General features: G+C 39.3%; 1 protein-coding gene across 1 annotated transcript; it reads right to left on the bottom strand.

Moving 5' to 3' along the window:
- Positions 1–9,168: 9,168 nt before the first annotated feature.
- On the bottom strand, positions 9,169–9,795 carry LOC142165168 (uncharacterized). The gene is made up of 2 exons (XM_075223783.1): positions 9,646–9,795; positions 9,169–9,546 (listed from the first exon to the last, which is right to left on the bottom strand). Exons 1-2 carry the CDS (start codon positions 9,793–9,795, stop codon positions 9,169–9,171), a joined length of 528 nt encoding a protein of 175 aa, XP_075079884.1.
- Positions 9,796–21,699: the final 11,904 nt, after the last annotated feature.

The following is a 21,699-nucleotide window of genomic DNA, read 5'->3' as shown; positions in this document are numbered from 1 at the left end:
TGCTGAATTCGGCGGAGTTGGTGTTGGAACTCCTTTGTTCCGACAAAGTAACCATCCGGTTGAATTCCTTTTTTTGTTCCGCCTGAGTTTCTTCGACAACCCGACGTGTTTTTGTTCTCTTTTTTTTTTTAGCTGTCACGTGAGTTGCACGTGGTTCCAGTGTTAAAGTTAATTATTGTTTTTGATAAATCTGTTAGTTTTAGGGTCAAGACCAAAATTGTCCACTTTTTCTAAACAGTAAGTACTATACCTGTTATGGGAGTTTTTGGCCAATATTGTCTCTTATCTTTGATGGTAGGTCTATTTTGGTTTCTCGAATATAATCCTGTGCATATTTAGTCCCTTAAGTATGCTAAAGTGGAGCACCTTTAGTCTGACTGACAGAATCTGTCCAAGATCAATTACGGGGTTGGTTTCGGCATTCACCGTCTTTTTAATTTACTTATCAAAAATATTTTATAAACCAACACCCACTAATAGTACAGAACTGATAAATTTAAGATTTTAATGTTGAAACTTTTACTTTTAAAAAATTTGGTTGATTTTTCCAAAAAGAAAAGTTAAAATTTGAAAACAAATAGAGCTGCCAATATCACTTTTAGGCATATTATCGAAGCAAATGAATAACCAGATTGTATTATCACTTTTAGCCCGCGCCAGAAACTATTTATATCTGATAACTGAAAAGTATATAAAATTTGTATAAATTTTTATATTAACATACAAAATGTATACATATACAAAATTATATACAAATTTTATCAATTTTTTCGACTATTATTTTTATAGCGGCTATACAGTGTCATTTTCTCATTGAAAACTAGCACAGAAAGGAATATTTTTAAGGTCAAAATTTTAGAAGACATTATCTAAAAATGAGGAATTAAAGTGATAATTTGTGTTATCTGATAAAACGAGAGGAAACGTTTTGCTTTAGAGCAGACGATTTGCTTCATGAATCAGAGTTGGTTAACACAGTTAGTTTTTGAACACATTCTGTCAGTGAGACTAAAGGTGCTCCACTTTGGCATACTTAAGGGATTAAATATGCTCACGGTTATATTTGAGGGACCAAAATACACTTACCCTCAAAGATAAGGGACAATATTAGTCAAAAACTTCCTGTTAATGGGTATATATATCAAGGACCAAGATAAACCAATGGTCACGCCCTACTATGCCTTATAAAAAGGACAAGCGGTCGTTGCAAATATATCCGGGTATTTAGCCCAGAGTCGATTCCACAGGGAATTAACCTACCAATTACTTTTGTCAGACTCACTGAATTCTCCGTAATCAACTTCCCAAATATTTTGAATAACACTTGGTGATATTTCTACTAACTATAACTGTATAAAATCAAGTAAACTAAAAACTAACTACGACTGAGTTGTAAACAAATAAGAGAATGATCTAAGGTTGTGATTTCCCCTATTGATGGAATCCCTTCCTGTTATGTTTCGTATAAATTTGCCTAACCGTCTCTATCGATCATGAGCACTTTTACTGTCGTAAATCTCTCCCGAGTAATTACGACAATTTACTAGATGCACTCTCCCGAGTTACGCTAGTTGGATTTTATTACAGCTCACTTAGATCGCACCCAATGTTTCATTATCCCTAATCCCACCTTTAACCCTCGGTTATTGATTCCTCATATGCTTTGGGAGCGGTGTTGTTCAACAACTACCTAAATATGCACTCTATCCCGAGTAATACATATTAAATAGGCACAGCTAATTGAGGATCCTATCAATTAACTACAACAAGAACGTAGTTGAACAAATAGAGATTAAACTGGGCAAACTATATTAACACAACAAGAAGTTCATCCCTCAATAGGTTCCATCAAAACCCTAGACTAAATAATTAGCTACTCATAATCGTGCTCATAATAACAACAGCAAAATTCATCATGAAAGATAAATACAAAAGGAAGAAAGGTAGAACTCAATGTCGAATTATCCTCCTTGCCTCTTGCCTCTTCTTGCCTTGAACAAAACTATAAAAACCTTGATATCTTCTTTTTGGGCGAACTGGACCTTTTATAGGTTAAGTGGAATTGCCCCTAAACTTCCAAGTTTACCCCTGAAGTTTCTGCGTTCCGGAATGACTAGCGCGGCTGCGCTCGAACCGCGCTAGTGGCCGCGCATATAGCCAAGTACACTATCCCGTTTTTCTGCCCTAGCGCGTCCGCGCTAAGGCCGCGCTTGGCCCGTGCTAGAGTGAATCAGCATTTTCTCTCTTCTTTTCTTTCTTTTTTCACACGTACTCAACTCTGAGGGGCTTCCCTTGCTTTAATTTAGCTCCAAACACTGTCCTAAGTCCTCATAAGCACAACTTGCTCCTGCAAAACATGAAATTCACAATTAGAGTCATTATCGTTATTTAACCTTCCTAGAACGGCGAAGCATAGTCAAGTTGTGGCATAAATAGTCTCCAAACTACATGAATCTAGCCTATTATCAACACTCCACACTTAAATAATTGCTAGTCCCCGAGAAATCCACCATACTCTATAAAGGTTCCTTCATTAAGTTTTTCCCTAACGTATCACACCAAGAACATATCACCAAAGTTGCGGCTAGTAGTGTAACATCTTTGCCTCAAGAGTCGACTCTCACATGTCGTACAATATTCATACTTACTCAAATTACTCTATACAGCGGTCAAGACTTACCTTTCCTTCGTGAATCAAATGCCCTCACCTTACACAAGAGAGTAGTTCCACAAATAATAATATTAAGAACAATTAGGAACTTAGATAGACAAAAGTCACTCACTTTCAGAAAGAACATTCATATGCCACGAAGATGCACCATAAGCTTGCCCCGTGGTGTACTACTCTACTAATCGAGCTCATTCAGTCTAAGATCAATTAGGACTTCATTTAGTTGTAATGTAGGCTAATGGACGGGTAGATATATTTGGATATAGTGACTAACCTCCCTAAGTACTTTTAATACAATCACTTTTGCATTCAGAACATACTTATGTCAGACCAGGCATTCCACCACACTTCTATTTATAATACCCCAAACTCTTTTAGGTGTAATTGTATCAAGTCACCACTTATCAAGGACTACATTTACTTATTTTCTTTTCTTTTCTTTTCTTTTTCTTTTTTCTTTTTAAGTGGCGCTTATTCTTTCCTTTTTCAAAGCACTGCACCTTTTTTCTCTATTTCTTTGGTTCCACTCGAAAATCAACCACCACCCCACACTTTAACTTTTGCATATTTCATAACCATTCAAGTTCTCATGGGAGGTAAAAGGGTTCAAACAGATGGGTCGTTCAAACACTTGGGTAAGGTTTGTAATGTGATTGCCAAAGAAACAATCTTATAGGCTCAACGTGGTTAACTACGATGTATCGCATTTAGTTGGGTCTACTTTATATATCTGGCTTAACAAAGAAATGCCTATATCACTTTTAAGACTAAATAAAGCTACTATTTCGCTTTGCAAACACACAGGACAAGTTCTAGGCATCAAATGCAGAGCATAGAATACAATACAACTCACATACACATGGCACATGACTCACTCTAGATTGGCTTATCAAAACACTCTCGTTTGAGTAATCAAGTCAGTTACAAACATACAATTTAAGGCACTCTAACAAGAATCAACCACTGAGACTAAGCGTCACACTCTAGTGTCTACTGTGTTCAGGTGTATCAACGCTAGGGGCTTCTCTTCCTATTTCAGCTCATAGCCCATAAGTACCAACTAAAAACTAGAAATAAAATAAACAAAAACTAACTACACCTGGTTCAAGCAAAACCCTTGGAAAAGAATCGGGGGCCAAAGAAAAACTAAGGGGGAGTTACTGCACTACCTAAAACAGAAATATTTTTGGTATTTTATTTAGACTTACTTCCATCAAGAAAATTGTCTAGAAAACCCGTCATCAGGAAGAGTCCAACATATTTCTGTTTTTTTTAAGGTCGACTTAGACCCTCAAGAACCCCGTCAAAAGAGATCTGTCGTCGGGACAAGTCGACTTACCTAATTTGACTGCTACTCAAAGCCACAAAACCAAAGAAAATATAGAACAATCAAGTTCTTACATATATATACATACACCGAAGTATCCCCCACCCCACACTTGAAAAGAAAACATGTCCTCATGGCATACAAAATAAAGAACAGTGAGGTAAAGGAACTTCTCTGATGGATCAATCTTGATCGGAGACCGTCCCCGGGTCCAGATGACATGCACGACCTAGAGCTCGCAGCCAGCCCATTATTTTCTTCTCAAATTTAACTTGCTAAGTGGCCACCGCATCAACACGCGTACCTAAGTCAGCGACCGAGGTATGCAACCCTGCCACCTCCCGTTCTAAGGCTGCTAATCGGGTAACCTGACCAACCCTAGATGGTCCTACAGCCTCTGCAATCTGCTTATGGGCGGGTGACTTGGCCCTTACTTCCTCCTGCTCATCCTCCCCTTCCTCAGATGCATCGGAGTCATCACTATCATCACAACCAAGTGCCACAGGCTCCTTCCCAGTAGTTACCTTATCAGCTCGAATCTTTGCCTCTCTTGGCACTATTCCATCCACATTCGAATTTTTCGGCACCCGAGCTGCCCTGCAAAGCCTAATGACTAGTGAGGGGAAAAAAGTCATACCTCTTCACCGGACAACGTGTAAATATCTCCTCTTGAATAAGCTTAGCCACGTCAAAGTTTTAACCATTTATAAAGCACCAAATTAAAGCAGCTCGAGGAGAATTCTCTTCCGTGGTGTTGGAGAATAGGAGCAGGTGGTTGTTGATGACATACAACCAGCACTTCCCTTCAAAGGTGAGTGTCGCTGAATGGAACTTCTTCCCATATTTCATCCACAAAATTTCCTTGCCAGGAATATATATGGTTTCAAAGAACCTTTCCCACTGAGTGTATTTTCTGCCATATAGTTTATAATAGTCGTCCAACTCCTCCACCGGTGCGGGCAGCCGGTATATCCTCCGAATAGCTTCAATAGAGGCATCCACAGCCTTCTTGCACACTGTTACTACACCATCCACATGTTCTTTAACATTGACATATAACCCACGCACAAGCATTACATTCCCATCATCTGGTTCTTCAAAGAAGATTTGTAGCCCATGCCTGACTAGCTCATTATACAAGTTGGGATAGACAAGTTTGAGCGACCCTATATCTATGCCCCTCTCTGATATTGGTTTCTTGAAGGCCTTATCAGCAAAACGGTCCTGAGCCTTGGCGGAGACAAACCTGTTACTATCAAAAGGACGAGCAGGAGCTGAAGAGTGCGCTCTGGAGGATCCAGCTTGACCGGTGGATAAAGCACCGGTGGTTCGGCGTTTCTTGGAGGGTGCCATAGTACCTGGAAGAAGAATATCATTAGCACAGCACAAAAAATATGACTCAACTGCAGTTACTCAGACTTTACCCTTATAATTGGTCACAATTATCATTGACACTTATTATGGCATTTTAACACACATATTGTGGGCATCATTTATCGGAACTCCAAATTAATCATGTTGTAACTCAATAACCACCACAATTGCCCCAAATTCACCCAACTAAGGTAATAGATACAACTCCACAAATACCATCACCCACAAGCACTACGTATACTCTACAAATTGCTACTAAAAAAAGAGAAGAAAAACTACTACATAATTAAAAATTCAAAAGAAAATCCACAAAAATTAGCAACAAGAAAACCTTACCTGAAGTAAGAGGAGATTGTGAGAAGTGAAGAAGAGTAGTGGAGCTAGGATTGGCTTGAACCTTGAGGAATTAGGGCTGGGATTATTTGGGAATGGAGAAGAAGGGAATTTGGAGAAGAGGGGAATTAGGAGAAGATGGGAGTTAGGGTGGGGGGGGGATAAACAAAATAAAACAATTAAAATACAAAATAAGAAAATAAAAAAAAATGTTAACTTATACAAAGTGGCCGTTGGAACGAAACTAGCGCAGTCCGAGCGCGACCGCGCTAGCAAAACAGAATGTTTGGCCATATACCCGGTCACTAGCGTTGGCGTGCTCCTGGGAGGAAAGCTGAGGCAGAATACTTGGCCATATGTGCGGTTACTAGCGCGGGCGCACTCCTGGGCCTCGAGATTTTTCAACTTTTTTACCTTTTTCTCCAGCGTCTGATGGACTTATCACTCGCCCAAGCTCACCTACACTGATTAGTATTTACCAAAATCAAAAATAACAAATACTAACTATACTAAAGTCACTACGCATTCCCAATGGTGCCTTAGTTAATGTTGTGGCACGACAGTTACAACAATTCAATGGGTTTCCTCCCATGCAACGCCTGATTTAACATCGCGGCACGACGCAAATGAGCGCATTTAAGGCTCGCTCGACTGCTGAGGTTCAGTCAGATGGATCACTGACACTTCCTTGGTTTCATCCATTCCCACATATGGTTTCAATCTTTTCCCATTGACTCTAAATGTGTGGGAATCTTTCTCTGAGGCAATCTCTATGGCACCTGAAGGGAGCACTTTGACCACCTGAAATGGTCCAGACCATCGTGACTTGAGTTTACCCAGAAATATCCTTAATCTAGATTTATAAAGCAACACCATGTCTCTGGGATTGAAATTTCTCTCAACAATGTTCTTGTCGTGCAACCTCTTCATTCTCTCCTTGTACAACCCCGTTCTCTCGAAAGCAAGAAATCGGAACTCGTCTAGCTCGTGCAATTCTGTGACTCTATTTGTTCTCGCAACTTCAATGTCCTGATTTAGCTATTTCATTGCCCACCAAGCTCTATGTTCTAGTTCCACTAGCAAGTAACATGCCTTCCCGAACACCAACTTGCGCAGTGACATACCAATTGATGTTTTGAAAGCGGTTTTGTAGGCCCAGAGTGCATCATCTAGATTTTTTGCCCAACCAGTTCTTGTGGCATTCACCATCTTAGTTAGCACACTCTTTATTTCTCTATTTGACACTTCGACCTGTCCACTGGTCTGAGAATGATATGGAGTTGCCACCTTGTGGCGCACATCGTACTTTGCTAGCAATTTCTCGAAGGCTCGATTGCAGAAGTGAGTGCCTTCATCACTAATAATAGATCTCGGGGTCCCGAAACGGGTGAATATATTCTTCTTCAAAAACCCCACCACCACCCTTGCATCATTGGTGGGGAGTGTCGCAGCTTCCACCCATTTGGACACGTAATATACAGCAACAAGTATGTGTTTATTGCCAAAGGAGCTGACGAAGGGACCCATGAAGTTTATCCCCCATACATCGAACACTTCAACCTCTTGAATTGGGTTTATGGGCATCTCATGGCGACGGGAAATGTTCCCGATTCGCTGACATTCATCACAGCCCTTCACCCATTGATGTGCATCCTTAAACATGGTTGGCCAGTAGAACCCAGATTCTAGAACTTTTGATGTCATCCTGACTCCTCCAAAATGTTCGCCATATGCCCATGCGTGACATGCCTGCAAAACAGAAGATTGTTCTACTCCAGAATATCCTCTTCCTCAACTGAGTTTTCAGCTCCTTCAAGTCGCGATAGATAATCAGCGTCCTGGTTTTTTATGCCCTTACAGTCACGGATCTCCAGGTCGAACTCTTGCAGTAACAGCACCGATCGAATCAGGAACAGTTTGGACTCCTTTTCAATCAAGTACTTGAGAGAAGCATGATCAGTATATACAATTACCTTAGAGTCGATCAGGTATGATCTGAACTTGTCGAATGCGAACACTACATCCAGCATCTCCTTTTTAATCACAGTATAGTTCAACTGGGATCTACTCAACGTTCCACTGGCATAGTAAATTAGGTGCATTAGCTTGTCTTTCTGCTTTCCCAGCACTGCCCCCACTGCATAGTCACCAACGTCACATATGAGTTCGAATGGTTTCTCCCAGTCGGGGATAACAATGATGGGTGCTGTGACTAGCCTCTTTTTCAACTCCTCGAATGCTACCCTGCAATCATCAGAAAACATGAAAGGGTGATCTTTTTCTAACAACTTACAGAGAGGGTTGGCAATTTTTGAGAAGTCTTTGATGAATCTCCGGTAGAAATCGGCATGCTTAAGGAAGCTCCTGATTGCCTTGACTGATATGGTGGTGGCAGCTTTGCTATCACATCAACTTTAGCACGATCCACCTCGATTCCCTTACTTGATACCCGGTGTCCCAAGACTATACCCTCTTGTACCATGAAATGACACTTTTCCCAATTAAGTACAAGGTTAGTCTCGATACGTCTTTTCAACACTCGGGTCAAGTTTGTAAGGCACTCATCGAATGAGTTTCCTACCACTGAGAAATCATCCATGAACACCTCCATTATTTCTTTAACCATGTCGGTGAATATGGCCATCATGCACCTTTGGAATGTGGCGGGTGCATTGCATAGACCAAAAGTCATCCTCTAGAAGGCATAAATTCCATATGGACATATGAAAGAGGTCTTCTCTCTGTCCTCTAGTGCACTGGAGATTTGGTTGTACCCTGAGTACCCATCCAAAAAACAGAAGTGGGACCTCCCTGCCAGTCTGTCAAGCATCTGATCAATGAAGGGAAGTGGGAAGTGGTCTTTTCGGGTGGCCAGATTCAATTTCCTATAGTCCATACAAATTTTCCAGCCTGTGACTGTTCTTGTACAGATCAGCTGATTGTTATCATTTTTTACCACTGTCATACCACCCTTCTTAGGAACACATTGCACCGGGCTAACCCAGTTTCTATCAGAGATGGGGAAAATGATTCCCGCATCCAACCATTTAATGACCTCCTTCTTCACCACTTACTTCATGTTGGGGTTCAGCCTTCTTTGGTGCTCCCTGGAAGGTTTGTGCCCCTCTTCCAGCAGAATTTTATGCATACAATATGCTGGGCTAATCCCCTTAATATCTGTCATAGTCCACCCAATAACAGTCTTGCACTCTGTAAGTACCTACAAAAGTTATTGTGCCTGCACCTCTAACAAACTAGATGAGATAATAATAGGTAATGTGGAGTTAGGTCCTAGGAACACATACCTGAAATGGGCGGGCAGTAGCTTCAACTCCAGCTTTGGTGGTTCTTCTATGGATGGCTTGGCTGGAGGAGTTTCTCTTTTTTCTAAGTGTAGGGGCTCGAATTCAAGTGATCTCTCCCAAAACCCTTTGCCCTCTAGAGCCAACACCCATTCCACCAATTATTCCCCATTCACATCATCTAAATTCATAAGACATGCAGCAAGAGGATCCTCAATAGTCAATGTCTCATCATCCTCTTCCACGATTACATCCACGGTATCAATAAGAGAATAATTGGCGAATTCACTTGGTCGCCTCATAGATTTCTGCATGTTGAATGTTATCTCCTCATCGTTCAACCTCATCTTGAGCTCCCCAGTTTCATAATCAATGAAGGCTCGCCCTGTGTCCAAGAACGGCCTTCCCAAAATTATGGGAATTTCTTCATCCACTCTACAATCCAGAATCACAAAATCTGCAGGGAACACGAATTTCCCTACCTGTATCAACACGTCATCCAAAATACCTGAGGATCTTTTCATAGTTCTGTCAGCCAACTGCAACAACATAGACGTGGATCTAGCTCTTCCAATCCCCAACCTCTTATAGATTGCCAGGGGCATAAGATTTATACTAGCCCCCAAATCACATAGTGCCTTGGCAAAGACAAAGTTACTAATGGTGCAGGGAATTGTGAAACCCCCTGGATCAGACAACTTCTCAGCAACTGGTGTAGTTACCAAAGCACTGCAGGTCTGAGTTAGAGTCACTGTGGCTAAATCTTGGAAGTCAAATTTTTGGGACATCAAGACCTTCATCATTTTTGCATAACCAAGCATCTCCTTCAACACATCAATCAATGGAATATTTACCTGGATTTGTTTCAATATCTCTAAGAATTTCTTGTATTGCTCCTCTTTCTAGTATTTGGCCAGCCTTTGTAGGAATGGTGCTGGAGGTCTCTTCTTCCCAGTGATTTGGGTTCTCTCTTTGTCAAACACCACCTCAACTACCAGTTCCTGGGCTGTCTCAGCTTCTTTCTCAGCCTCAATCTGTGTGTTGGTTTCTTCCTGGGCAGGCTGTACAATCACCTCTGTTAGTTTTGCTGAATCATCTAGCTCAATGGGCACTGGTACAAGTGTCTCAACCTGTCTGCTTTCTCGAGCCCTCTCTTGCTCCAAGTCTATATCTCTGCCATTACGTAGACTCACTGCCATCAGCTGCTTCGGGCCTTGATCTTTTGAATTTACTTGAGTGTTTGCAGGTAATGTCCCATGAGGACGATTATTCAAAGACATCGAGATCTGGCCCATTCGCACTTCAATATTCTTTATGGCTGACTCATGTGCATCTACTCTTTCACTCATTTTCACATTTGACCCAATAACCTGCTGCATCATTACCTCGAGTCTAGCAAACTCATCTTCCTATCTCCTACCATGTTGATGCTTAGGAGGAGGATAACTCTGTTGCTGATTTTGGTTGTTGTACCCTTGTGGCCTTTGGTAGGGTGCCACATTATTGTGAGGTCACATGACTCCCATAATTCCATTGTTGTGTTGTGGCTGGACTGGCCTGTATGGCTGATTCTGTTGGTCCCAATTTTGACCACCCTGTCTCTGGCCCCCATAATTAGACACATAATTCATGTCCTCAGGGTAATGATGATGATCACTTTATGCATTCCATTGGTTGTATCTACAATGTGCACATGCTGCTTCTGCCCTGACTCTTTCACCTTTTTGGTGAGTATACTCATTTGTGTCATTAAGGTGTCCATATTTCAGCAAGAGTGTTGGCTGGATCTAAGGGCACTGAGTGAACTACTGGAATGATAGGTGCATTTCTATTTGTCCACCCCGAATTCTGTGCCATCTTGTCAAGCATGATCTGGCTTTGTCTCTATGATTTGCTCAAGAATGCTCCACCAGTAGAAGCATCAACATTAGCCTTTACACTATCTGTTAAAGCCATGTAAAATCGCTACCCCAACTCTGGTCTGGAATACCGTGGTACGGACATATAACCAACATCCCTTTGAATCATTCCCATGTTTCTTACAATGTTTCCATTGGTTTCTGTCTGAGCTCAAATTTCATCAATTCGCTGAGCAGTCTTGTTAGGTGGATGAAACTTATTCACAAATTGCTTGACTAATTCTTCCCAAGTCGTGATGGAATTAATAGGGAGTGAACTTAGCCAAGTCTGGGCAGCTCATGTCTCTGAGAATGGAAACAACAATAACTTTATTGCTTCTTGAGTTACATTGGTTGCCTTTGAGTTTTGCAGATTGACAGGAAATTCTTCAAGTGTTGTTGAGGATCATCAATGTATGACCCCGAGAATAGTCCCTTGTGTTGCAACAAGTGCAGTATGTTGTTTATGATTTGAAAAGATTCAGTTTGTATATGCGGGACTAATATCGTTGTGGCCAAATTTTCTCTGTGGGTTGCGCCCAGTCATATAGAGGAGCCTCTAGCACAAGAGGCTCCGCTACCTGCGCAGCCGGGTCTACCACGTTATCCCACATGTCTCGTTCAGGTTGTTCATTTGATTGTTGTTGTTTATTTTTTCGGTTGGCCCGATGCATGGCCTTGAAAACTTTTTTGGGATCTGATAATGCTTCAAACACTTCACCAGTTCTCGATGAGTTTCTAGGCATCCACCTGTACAACCAAGTTAACAAACGTTAAAATTTCAATGTATGAATTGAAAATAGAGAAAACTCACTACACTAAGAATTTTTGTATTTCTTTCAACTATAATTGATAACACCGTTAATTTCCCGGCAACGACGCCAAATTTGGGTCACGCCCAACTATGCCTTATAAAAAGGACAAACAGTCGTTGCAAATATAATCCGGGTATTTAGCCCAGAGGCGAATCCCACAGGGAATTAACCTACCAATTACTTTTGTCAGACTCACTGAATTCTCCGTAATCAACTTCCCAGATATTTTGCATAACACTTGGTGATATTTCTACTAACTATAACTGAATAAAATCAAGTAAACTAAAAACTAACTACGACTGAGTTGTAAACAAATAAGAGAAGGATCTAAGGTTGTGATTTCCCCTATTGATGGAATCCCTTCCTGTTATGTTTCGTATAGATTTGCCTAACCGTCTCTATCGATCATGAGCACTTTTACTATCGTAAATCTCTCCCGAGTAATTACGACAATTTACTAGATGCACTCTCCCGAGTTACGCTAGCTAGATTTTATTACAGCTCACTTAGATCGCACCCAATGTTTCATTATCCCTAATCCCACCTTTAACCCTCGGTTATTGATTCCTCATATGCTTTGGGAGTGGTATTATTTAACAAGTACCTAAATATGCACTCTCTCCCGAGTAATACATATTAAATAGGCACTCTCTAAAAATAGGTACCTAAACATGCACTCTCTAAAAATGAGGAACTAAAGTGATAATTTGTGTTATCCGATAAAATGAGAGGAAACGTTTTGCTTTAGAGCAGAAGATTTGCTTCATGAATCAGAGTTGGTTAACACAATTAGTTTTTGAACACATTCTGTCAGTGAGACTAAAAGTGCTTCACTTTGGCATACTTAAGGGATTAAATATGCTCACGGCTATATTTGAGGGACCAAAATACACTTACCCTCAAAGATAAGGGACAATATTGGTCAAAAACTTCCTGTTAATGGGTATATATATCAAGGACCAAGATAAACCAATGGTCACGCCATACTATGCCTTATAAAAAGGACAAGCGGTCGTTGCAAATATATCCGGGTATTTAGCCCAGAGTCGATTCCACAGGGATTTAACCTACCAATTACTTTTGTCAGACTCACTGAATTCTCCGTAATCAACTTCCCAAATATTTTGAATAACACTTGATGATATTTCTACTAACTATAACTGAATAAAATCAAGTAAACTAAAAACTAACTACGACTGAGTTATAAACAAATAAGAGAAGGATCTAAGGTTGTGATTTCCCCTATTGATGGAATCCCTTCCTGTTATGTTTCGTATAGATTTGCCTAACCGTCTCTATCGATCATGAGCACTTTTACTATCGTAAATCTCTCCCGAGTAATTACGACAATTTACTAGATGCACTCTCCCGAGTTACGCTAGCTAGATTTTATTACAGCTCACTTAGATCGCACCCAATGTTTCATTATCCCTAATCCCACCTTTAACCCTCGGTTATTGATTCCTCATATGCTTTGGGAGTGGTATTATTTAACAAGTACCTAAATATGCACTCTCTCCCGAGTAATACATATTAAATAGGCACTCTCTAAAAATAGGTACCTAAACATGGACTCTCTAAAAATGAGGAACTAAAGTGATAATTTGTGTTATCCGATAAAAGGAGAGGAAACGTTTTGCTTTAGAGCAGAAGATTTGCTTCATGAATCAGAGTTGGTTAACACAATTAGTTTTTGACCACATTCTGTCAGTGAGACTAAAAGTGCTTCACTTTGGCATACTTAAGGGATTAAATATGCTCACAGTTATATTTGAGGGACCAAAATACACTTACCCTCAAAGATAAGGGACAATATTGGTCAAAAACTTCCTGTTAATGGGTATATATATCAAGGACCAAGATAAACCAATGGTCACGCCATACTATGCCTTATAAAAAGGACAAGCGGTCGTTGCAAATATATCCGGGTATTTAGCCCAGAGTCGATTCCACGGGGATTTAACCTACCAATTACTTTTGTCAGACTCACTGAATTCTCCGTAATCAACTTCCCAAATATTTTGAATAACACTTGGTGATATTTCTACTAACTATAACTGAATAAAATCAAGTAAACTAAAAACTAACTACGACTGAGTTATAAACAAATAAGAGAAGGATCTAAGGTTGTGATTTCCGCTATTGATGGAATCCCGGGTTATGTTTCGTATAGATTTGCCTAACCGTCTCTATCGATCATGAACACTCTTAGTATCGTAAATCTCTCATAAGTAATTACGACAATTTACTAGATACACTCTCCCGAGTTACGCTAGTTGACTTTTATTACAACTCACTTAGATCGCACCCAAGGTTTCGTTATCCCTAATCCCACCTTTAAACCCTCGGTTATTGATTCCTCATATACTTTGGGAGTGGTGTTGTTCAACAACTACCTAAATATGCACTCTCTCCCGAGTAATACATATTAAATAGGTATAGCTAATTGAGGATCCTATCAATTAACTATATCAAGAACGTAGTCGAACAAATAGAGATTAAATTGGGCAAATTATATTAACACAACAAGAAGTTCATCCCTCAACAGGTTCCATCAAAACCCTAGACTAAATAATTAGCTACTCATAATCGTGTTCAAAATAACAACAACAGAATTCATCATGAATAATAAATACAAAAGGAAGAAAGGTAGAACTCGATGTCGAATTATCCTCCTTGCCTCTTGCCTCTTCTTGCCTTGAACAAAACTATAAAAACCTTGATATCCTCTTTTTAGACGATTTGGACCTCTTATAGGTTAAGTGAAATTTCCCCCAAACTTCCAAGTTTACTTCTGAAGCTTCTGCGTTCCAGAATGACTAGCGCGGTCGCGCTCGAACTGCGCTAGTAGCCACGCATATGGCCAAGTACACTGTCCCGTTTTTCTGCTTTAGCGCAGCCGCGCTTAGCCCGCGCTAGAGTGGATCAGCATTTTCTCTCTTCTTTTCTTTCTTCTTTCACACGTACTCAACTCCGAGGGGCTTCCCTTGCTTAATTTAGCTCCAAACACTGTCCTAAGTCCTCACAAGCACAACTTGCTCCTGTAAAATATGAAATTCACAATTAGAGTCATTTTATGGTCATTTAACCTTCCTAGAACTGTGAAGCATAGTCAAATTGGGGCATAAATAGTCGCCAAACTACATGAATCTAGCCTATTATCAACTAACCCCAATACATTAAGGGGTCGTTTGGTAGGGTACATAAGAATAACGCTGAATAGGGTGTATTAGTAATGTTGGTATTAGTTATGCTGGTATTAGTTATGCTAACATATTTCTTATCCATTGTTTGGTTTGATGTATTAAAGCATTGTACGCTTTTTAAAAGAATTGCTTGTTTGCAAAAATGCCCTCAAAACCTTCCCATCATTCTAACTTTTTAAAAGAAACATATGTTGAGAAATGTTTTTATATGAAATTTTTTTAAAAATATTATTTGATTTGTCTACCTATATTGTAATATAGAACCAAATATTTATTTGTAAAAAAAGAAATATGCTAAGTATTTATTTATTTACTAGAGATATAATTTTATTTCTCACTATTCGATTATTTTAAACTTGCATTAATATAATAGCTAGCATATTTTAATCAAGCATAAATTTTGAAGGATAATTTTGTCTTTAACTAAGCTAATGCATGCATTAAAACCTATTGCACTGCTAATACCCATGGTTTTTTATGCATTAGTTATGCATAGGATAATACCAAATATGATGTATAACTAATGCTTGAATAACTAATGCATAGGTTCAAAATGTCTACCAAACAAAGTATTATTAATACACAAAATTAATGCATGCATTATTTTATCTAATGCATCCTACCAAACGATCCCTAAGGACCATTTTGATCATTTTCTCAAACTGAAACAAGTCGAAAGGGTGGTACTTCTATTTATCACTATGGATGACCACAAGTTTAGGAGAAATGATATTTCACCCCCTAAAGTTTGTCAAAGTAAACGTTTCCTTTTATCTATTTTCTTGTTTGGGGACTTTTTATGGATTAGTAAAATTTTAATGTCTCTTGTCTCGAAAATTTAGTTGTATAATTTAGCTTTTCAAGCGTCTTATTACTACCATATTCTTGTTCAGAATGGAACTATTGCCTCCTTGTCACACTCAAAACCAATCTTAAATTAAGGGGTGTAGTGCATGCAATCCTTTCGAAAATTCAGTTGTATAATTCAGCTTTGCAGGCGTCGTATTGCTATCTTCTTCTTATTCAGAGTGGAACTATTGCCTCTTTTTCACACTCAAAACGAATCATAAATTAAGGGGTGTAATGCACGCAATCCAAGTCAGGTTTCACGTAAAAAAAAATATTGTCCACCAAAATTCTTGTCCACCAAAATTCTCTATGCCATCTTCTTCCATAGTCCCCCACCCCTTACCCCCCCACTCTCGCTTCTCTCAATTATTTAGTATACAAACCAGTTATTAGATTCAACCAAAAGATTTTTATGCCTCTCTCTAATTCATCCTTTCCTATATTGTTTATTTTCTTTCTTCATAACAATAAACCATCATATTCTTTGCTTCGGGCAATGTATATTACTTTTGTAATCGCAGACATTGTATTCTCTCACAACCACTCACTCCCGCTAACAATTCCAATTGAAAAGAAAGAATAATATGCACAAATAAATTGGCAAAGTAACATATATATGTAAACATCAAATGAAAAAAATAGCTTTCGAAGATAGTTGTAATGACGTCAAGGACAAGAAGTGCCTGGATTTTGTGCACTTTAATATAGAAACCACCAGAAACACATCTTTCCTTATGTGGGTACAAAAAAGTTATAATTGATCGGTGAAAGATTCCTAGTTGGAGAATAAAAAACGTTAATAATAGCAACCATATTTGTTACAATTGTGAGTTTATTTTTCAAATCTCAAGTCTCTGGTCAATACCTACACTTTTGCTTATAATTTTTTTAATATGCAGTATTTAATCACATTTAATTTATTTTCATAATGCAAATTATTTTTTAAAGATTTCTATTGTTGCAAGAGGTCTGATCGAAGAGGATGTGGTGATGGGTTCTAAAGAAGGTAACGGGAATGAAGAATGAAAGATAAGGAGAGAAAAAGACTAAAAAAAGTATAAAAAATAAAAAGGCTCAAAAAGAATTAATTGTATTTAGTAGTATAATATTCAATAAAAACATGACATGCGGCCAATTTAATTTGCTTTTTAATCTTTTTCTGCTCATGTGCATTTCAAAAGGTGCTTTTTTTCTTTACCACGTTAGCTTGCAGGGAGATAATTAATACATTTTGAATAAGAGTATGGTGGGAACAAGATGCCTGCAAAGTTGGAGTGTCTAATTGAGTTTTCGGCACAAGTTTAAAGTGTGTGTGTATATATATATATATATTTGTACACTCTATCGGTCATTGTTTTAAATAATCCAATTAAGAAGCTAAGCTTGTGTGATGCATGAACACGAACCATATCAAATTATGATATGGTTACTTGAATATATTAGCCACATCAGAGTAATTACTGTTTACTGATTGTTCCTAGCTGGAGTTTTTTTGATATTAAATCCTAATTGTATTGAATCACAGACGTTTCTCAAACTTATTAGTACATGCACTAGAAATGCTAAATATTTTATTCAACAAATAGAATATAGATAAAAGAATAAGGAAAGGAACAGTAATTTAAGAATATAAATCCCCAAGCTAAATAACATATGACATAACACTTTGATGATTATATAAAAGATCAACCAAGTTCTAAAAGTCGGTAAATTTAGCTCAAATCTTACAGTCCCACATCAAAAATAATGCCAAATAATGATAAGAATTTTAAAACATAGGAATACATAACCAAAAAATAGAGCTTTCTAAATTATATCATAAAAAAAAGATTACATGAACCTAATACAAGGCAGACTCATTCTTTTAATAATCAGCAATAACAATACAGTTTGGATAAGCTCCTATATAGCTAATAAATGACAAAAAGAATATTAGTGTGTTAGCATCTTAGTTTGTCGTGTGAGTTGCGAGGGGTAATATGATTTTTAAAGTAAAATATTCTCATTGTGTGCATTCTGTGTGTAGGAGTAATCTTGGATAATAAATGATCAAAAGATGTCAATTTATTGCAAAAAGATGAGCTGAAAAGAACTAGGATCTCGTTCAATCACTACTAGAAACTCAACTTTTTCCCATGAAAATTTCCTACGAAAAAATTGTGGTAAGCCACAGAAATTCAATGGGAAAAATGAAATTTCTTTTCCATGAAAAATAAAATTTCTTTTCCAGGAAAAATTATGGGCCCTCGCTTTTGCGTAATTTTGGGCAGTTGTGTTTTGTGTTTTGCGAACGCGAGGAAGCTTCCGCGTTCACGAAAAAGGAAAAAATTTGGGCAGATTTAAATGTTAAAAAATAAGGGTTTGAGTTCATAATACAAAAATTAATTTGGGAGCTCGGTAGGAGGCGATCTTGGAAAGATTTTCACGCGGGTGTTTGGGTAATTGATTCTTACCTTGTTTTGGTTAATTTTCATGATTGTACCTTTGATTTCATTATTAAATTAGTGATTTGGAATGAAAAATTGGGGGGAAATAGAGAAAAGTTCTTAGATCAAATTTTGAGGTTTTGATCGAGATTTTGGTATCGGATTTGAGTAATTTTGGTATGGGTGAACTCGTGATTAAGAGAGTATTCGAATTTTGTGACTTTTACCCGATTTTGAGACGTGGTCTGAGTTGACCTTTTGGATTAATTTTCTAATTTCTTGTTAAAGTCATGATTTCATTAATTAGATTAGTTTCTTATAGTTATATTTATAGTATGTAATTGCTTTTGGCTAGATTTGGCCATTCGGAGTTGGAAAGTCGAGGGAAAATCTTTCTTGTTGACTGATTGAGCTTGGTTTGAGGTAACTCTTGTCTAACCTTGTGTGGGAGAAAACCTCTTAGGATTTGGTACTATTGTAATAATTTGTGATATGTGAATGTCGTGTACGTGAGGTGACGAGTGCGTACACAGCTAAATATTGAAAATCCGGTCTTTGCTAAGTAATTTCCTTTTTATACCTTAAATGAGTTATTCTAGCACGTGTAGTCTTCATGTTTAGTCTAATTTCCCACGTCTACGTGTTTCATCTCTTAGTTGCAATTTGTACAACATGCTTAGTTAAATTACCTATTTTCCTGAATTTCGTATTTGTTCTTTAACTGTAGGATTTCCTTGCTTGCAATATCATTTTTGTATTTATTACGTGTTGACTTTCGTGATGATTGTTTGGTTGTGGCACGAGGTTTATTCCGTGTGGAGTGTTATTGGCACGAGGTTTCTTCCGTGCGGAGTATTATTGGCACGAGGTTTCTTCCGTGCGGAGTGTTATGGGAACGAAGTTTCTTCCGTGTGGAGTGTTATTGGCATGAGGTTTCTTCCATGCGGTGTGTTACTGGCACGAGGTTTCTTCCGTGCGGAGTGTGATTTGGCACGAGGTTTCTTCCGTGTGGAGTGTGATTTGATATGAGGTTTCTTCCGTACGGAGTGTGATTGGCACGGCGTGTCTTCCATGCGGAGTGTAATTGGCACGGGGTTTCTTTTGTGTGGAGTGAGATTGTGGAACGAGGTTTCTGCCATGCTATTGTGAGATATTTACTTTTGGGACTACAAGGCAGGACCTCGGGAGTGCCCCTATTGATTTCCTCTTTTTGTTGTATAGTTTGTTATTGTTATTGTTCCTTAACTTGTAAGATCTTCTTTTCTTTACGTGTTGTAATTGTCTTCCTGTTTTCCTAAAATGTTGCTTTTCCATACATTCTCATTGTTTCATTAACCTACCATTTATTTTTAATTATTTCGTCTTTTGCCTTATTTCTTATATTCCAGTAGGGCCCTGACCTGACTTGACCTCGTCACTACTCTACCAAGGTTAGGCTTGACACTTACTTGGTACCGTTGTGGTGTACTAATACAATGCTTCTACATATATTTTTGTGTAGACCCAGGTACATCCTATCAGCCTCGATATTAGAGTGTTGGGCCGCAGCTTAGAGACTTCAAGGTATATCTACCACTGTTCACAGACCTCAGAGTCCCCCTCTATCCTTACTATGTTGTCTTTTCTTTATTCTCGTAGATGCTAATGTATAGAGACATTTAGTACTTCCTTAGAGTTTGTGATTTGTAACTACCTAGTTTTGGGAGTTATTTATACTCTGAGTTGTAAATTTTTACTTGTACATGTCGAGCGGCAATTTTCAGTTATATATTTATCTGTTAAATATGAGACTTAGTCGTATTTCAATTCTTTCCGCAAATTGTTAGGCTTACTTAGTCTTAGAGACTAGATGTCATCATGACATCCTACGAATGCTATAGAGGAGCCACCAGTAGCTCCAGTCGGAGCATAGGCACCTGAGATGCCTGTTATAGCACCAGCTCTTCAGGAGACCCTTGCACAGTTTCTGAGCATTTTTGGCACTTTAGCTCATGTAGGGTTGATCCCATTTTCTCCTGCCATATATCAGACCAGGGGAGGAGTACAGACTCCTACCACCCATACCCCAGAGCACCAGGTTCAGGTCGACCAGGTTCCAGAGGTCATACCAGTACCATCGGTAGCCCCAGTTCAGCCCGAGGCTAGGGCATCAATTTTTGAGGAGCAACATCGCAGGCTCGAGAGGTACAAGAAGTACCACCCTCCTACTTTCAGTGGCTTGGCGTCAGAGGACGCCCAGGGTTTTCTTGAGGAGTGCCACCATATCCTCCGTACTATGGTTGTTGCGGAGTCTATAGGGTTTCCTTCACTATGTTCCAACTTAGAGTAGCGGCCTATCAGTGGTAGCGGGCATATGAGTTGGGTAGTCCGACCGAGGTAGCTTCGCTCACTTGGACTCAGTTTTCAGATATGTTCTTGTGGGAGTATGTTCCCCAGAGTTTCAGATATATGGTGCGTCGAGTTTGAGCAGTTACGCCAGGGTACTATGACCATGTCGGAGTATGCGGTCCAATTCAGTGATTTGGCTAGACATGCACCAGCCTTGGTTACTACTATTAGAGAGAGAGTTCATCGATTCATCGAGGGGCTCAACCCCAACATCAGATTTAGCATGGCCCGAGAGTTGGAGATAGATATCGCATACCAGCAGGTAGTAGGGATTGCTAGGAGATTATAGGGTATGCTGATTCGGGAGAGAGAGGAGAGAGAGGCCAAGAGGTCTTGAGAGTCTGGCACTTATAGTGGTACTCGTGCCCCAGTTGCAGCTCGTCATGGTAGGGGCTATGTGAGCCGCCCTGATCATTCAGCACTTCTAGCCGCTAGCGGTATTCTGGCCACTCATAGGCCCCAAGCTCCCTATTATGCACTGCCATTATCTAGTGCACCTCCTGCACGGGGTACTTTCAATGGTCAGTCCAGCCGATTTGGCTCGAGCCAGCCACAATAGCCACGTCCTCCGAAAGCTTATTTTGAGTGTGGTGACACTCGCTGTATGTGAGGGATTTCCCCAAACTTAGGAGGGGTGCACCTCCATAGACTACTCAGGCACTACGTGCTCTACCAGGTCCTCAGTCTATAGTTACAACACTAGCTACCACTACACCTGCTCAGCCAACTCGAGGTGGAGGTCGGGCAGGTAGAGGTCGCCCTAGAAGGGGAGGCCAGGCCAGATTTTATGCTCTTCCTGCTCGAACAGAGGTAGTTGCATCCGAGACTCTATCATTACAGGTATTGTTTCGATCTGTCATAGAGACACATCAGTCTTATTTTATCCAGGCTACATTTATTTCTATGTGTCGTCTTATTTTGCTTCGTATTTGGGTGTATCCTGTGATTCTTTGAGTTCCCCTGCCTATGTGTCTACACCTGTGAGAGATTCTATTATTGTTGATTGTGTGAATCAGTTGTGTTTGGTTGTTCTTATTGGTTTTGAGACCAGAGCTGATTTATTATTGCTCGATATGGTAGACTTTGATATTATTTTGGGCATGGACTGGT

Source organism: Nicotiana tabacum, chromosome 10, assembly GCF_000715075.1.
Source record: "Nicotiana tabacum cultivar K326 chromosome 10, ASM71507v2, whole genome shotgun sequence".
NCBI classification, from domain to species: Eukaryota; Viridiplantae; Streptophyta; class Magnoliopsida; order Solanales; family Solanaceae; genus Nicotiana; species Nicotiana tabacum.
Note: the sequence above shows the minus strand (reverse complement) of the source record. Positions and strands in the feature narration are given on the sequence as shown.

What these genes read in the sequence shown, in the direction of transcription:
- LOC142165168 (XM_075223783.1), bottom strand. Translation starts at nt 9,795, where the DNA reads ATGTCCCAAAAATTTGACTTCCAAGATTTAGCCACAGTGACTCTAACT. An exon ending in GTAACTTTGTCTTTGCCAAG is followed by an intron (nt 9,547 to 9,645) that starts GCACTATGTGAT and finishes ATGTTGTTGCAG; the next exon opens with TTGGCTGACAGAACTATGAA.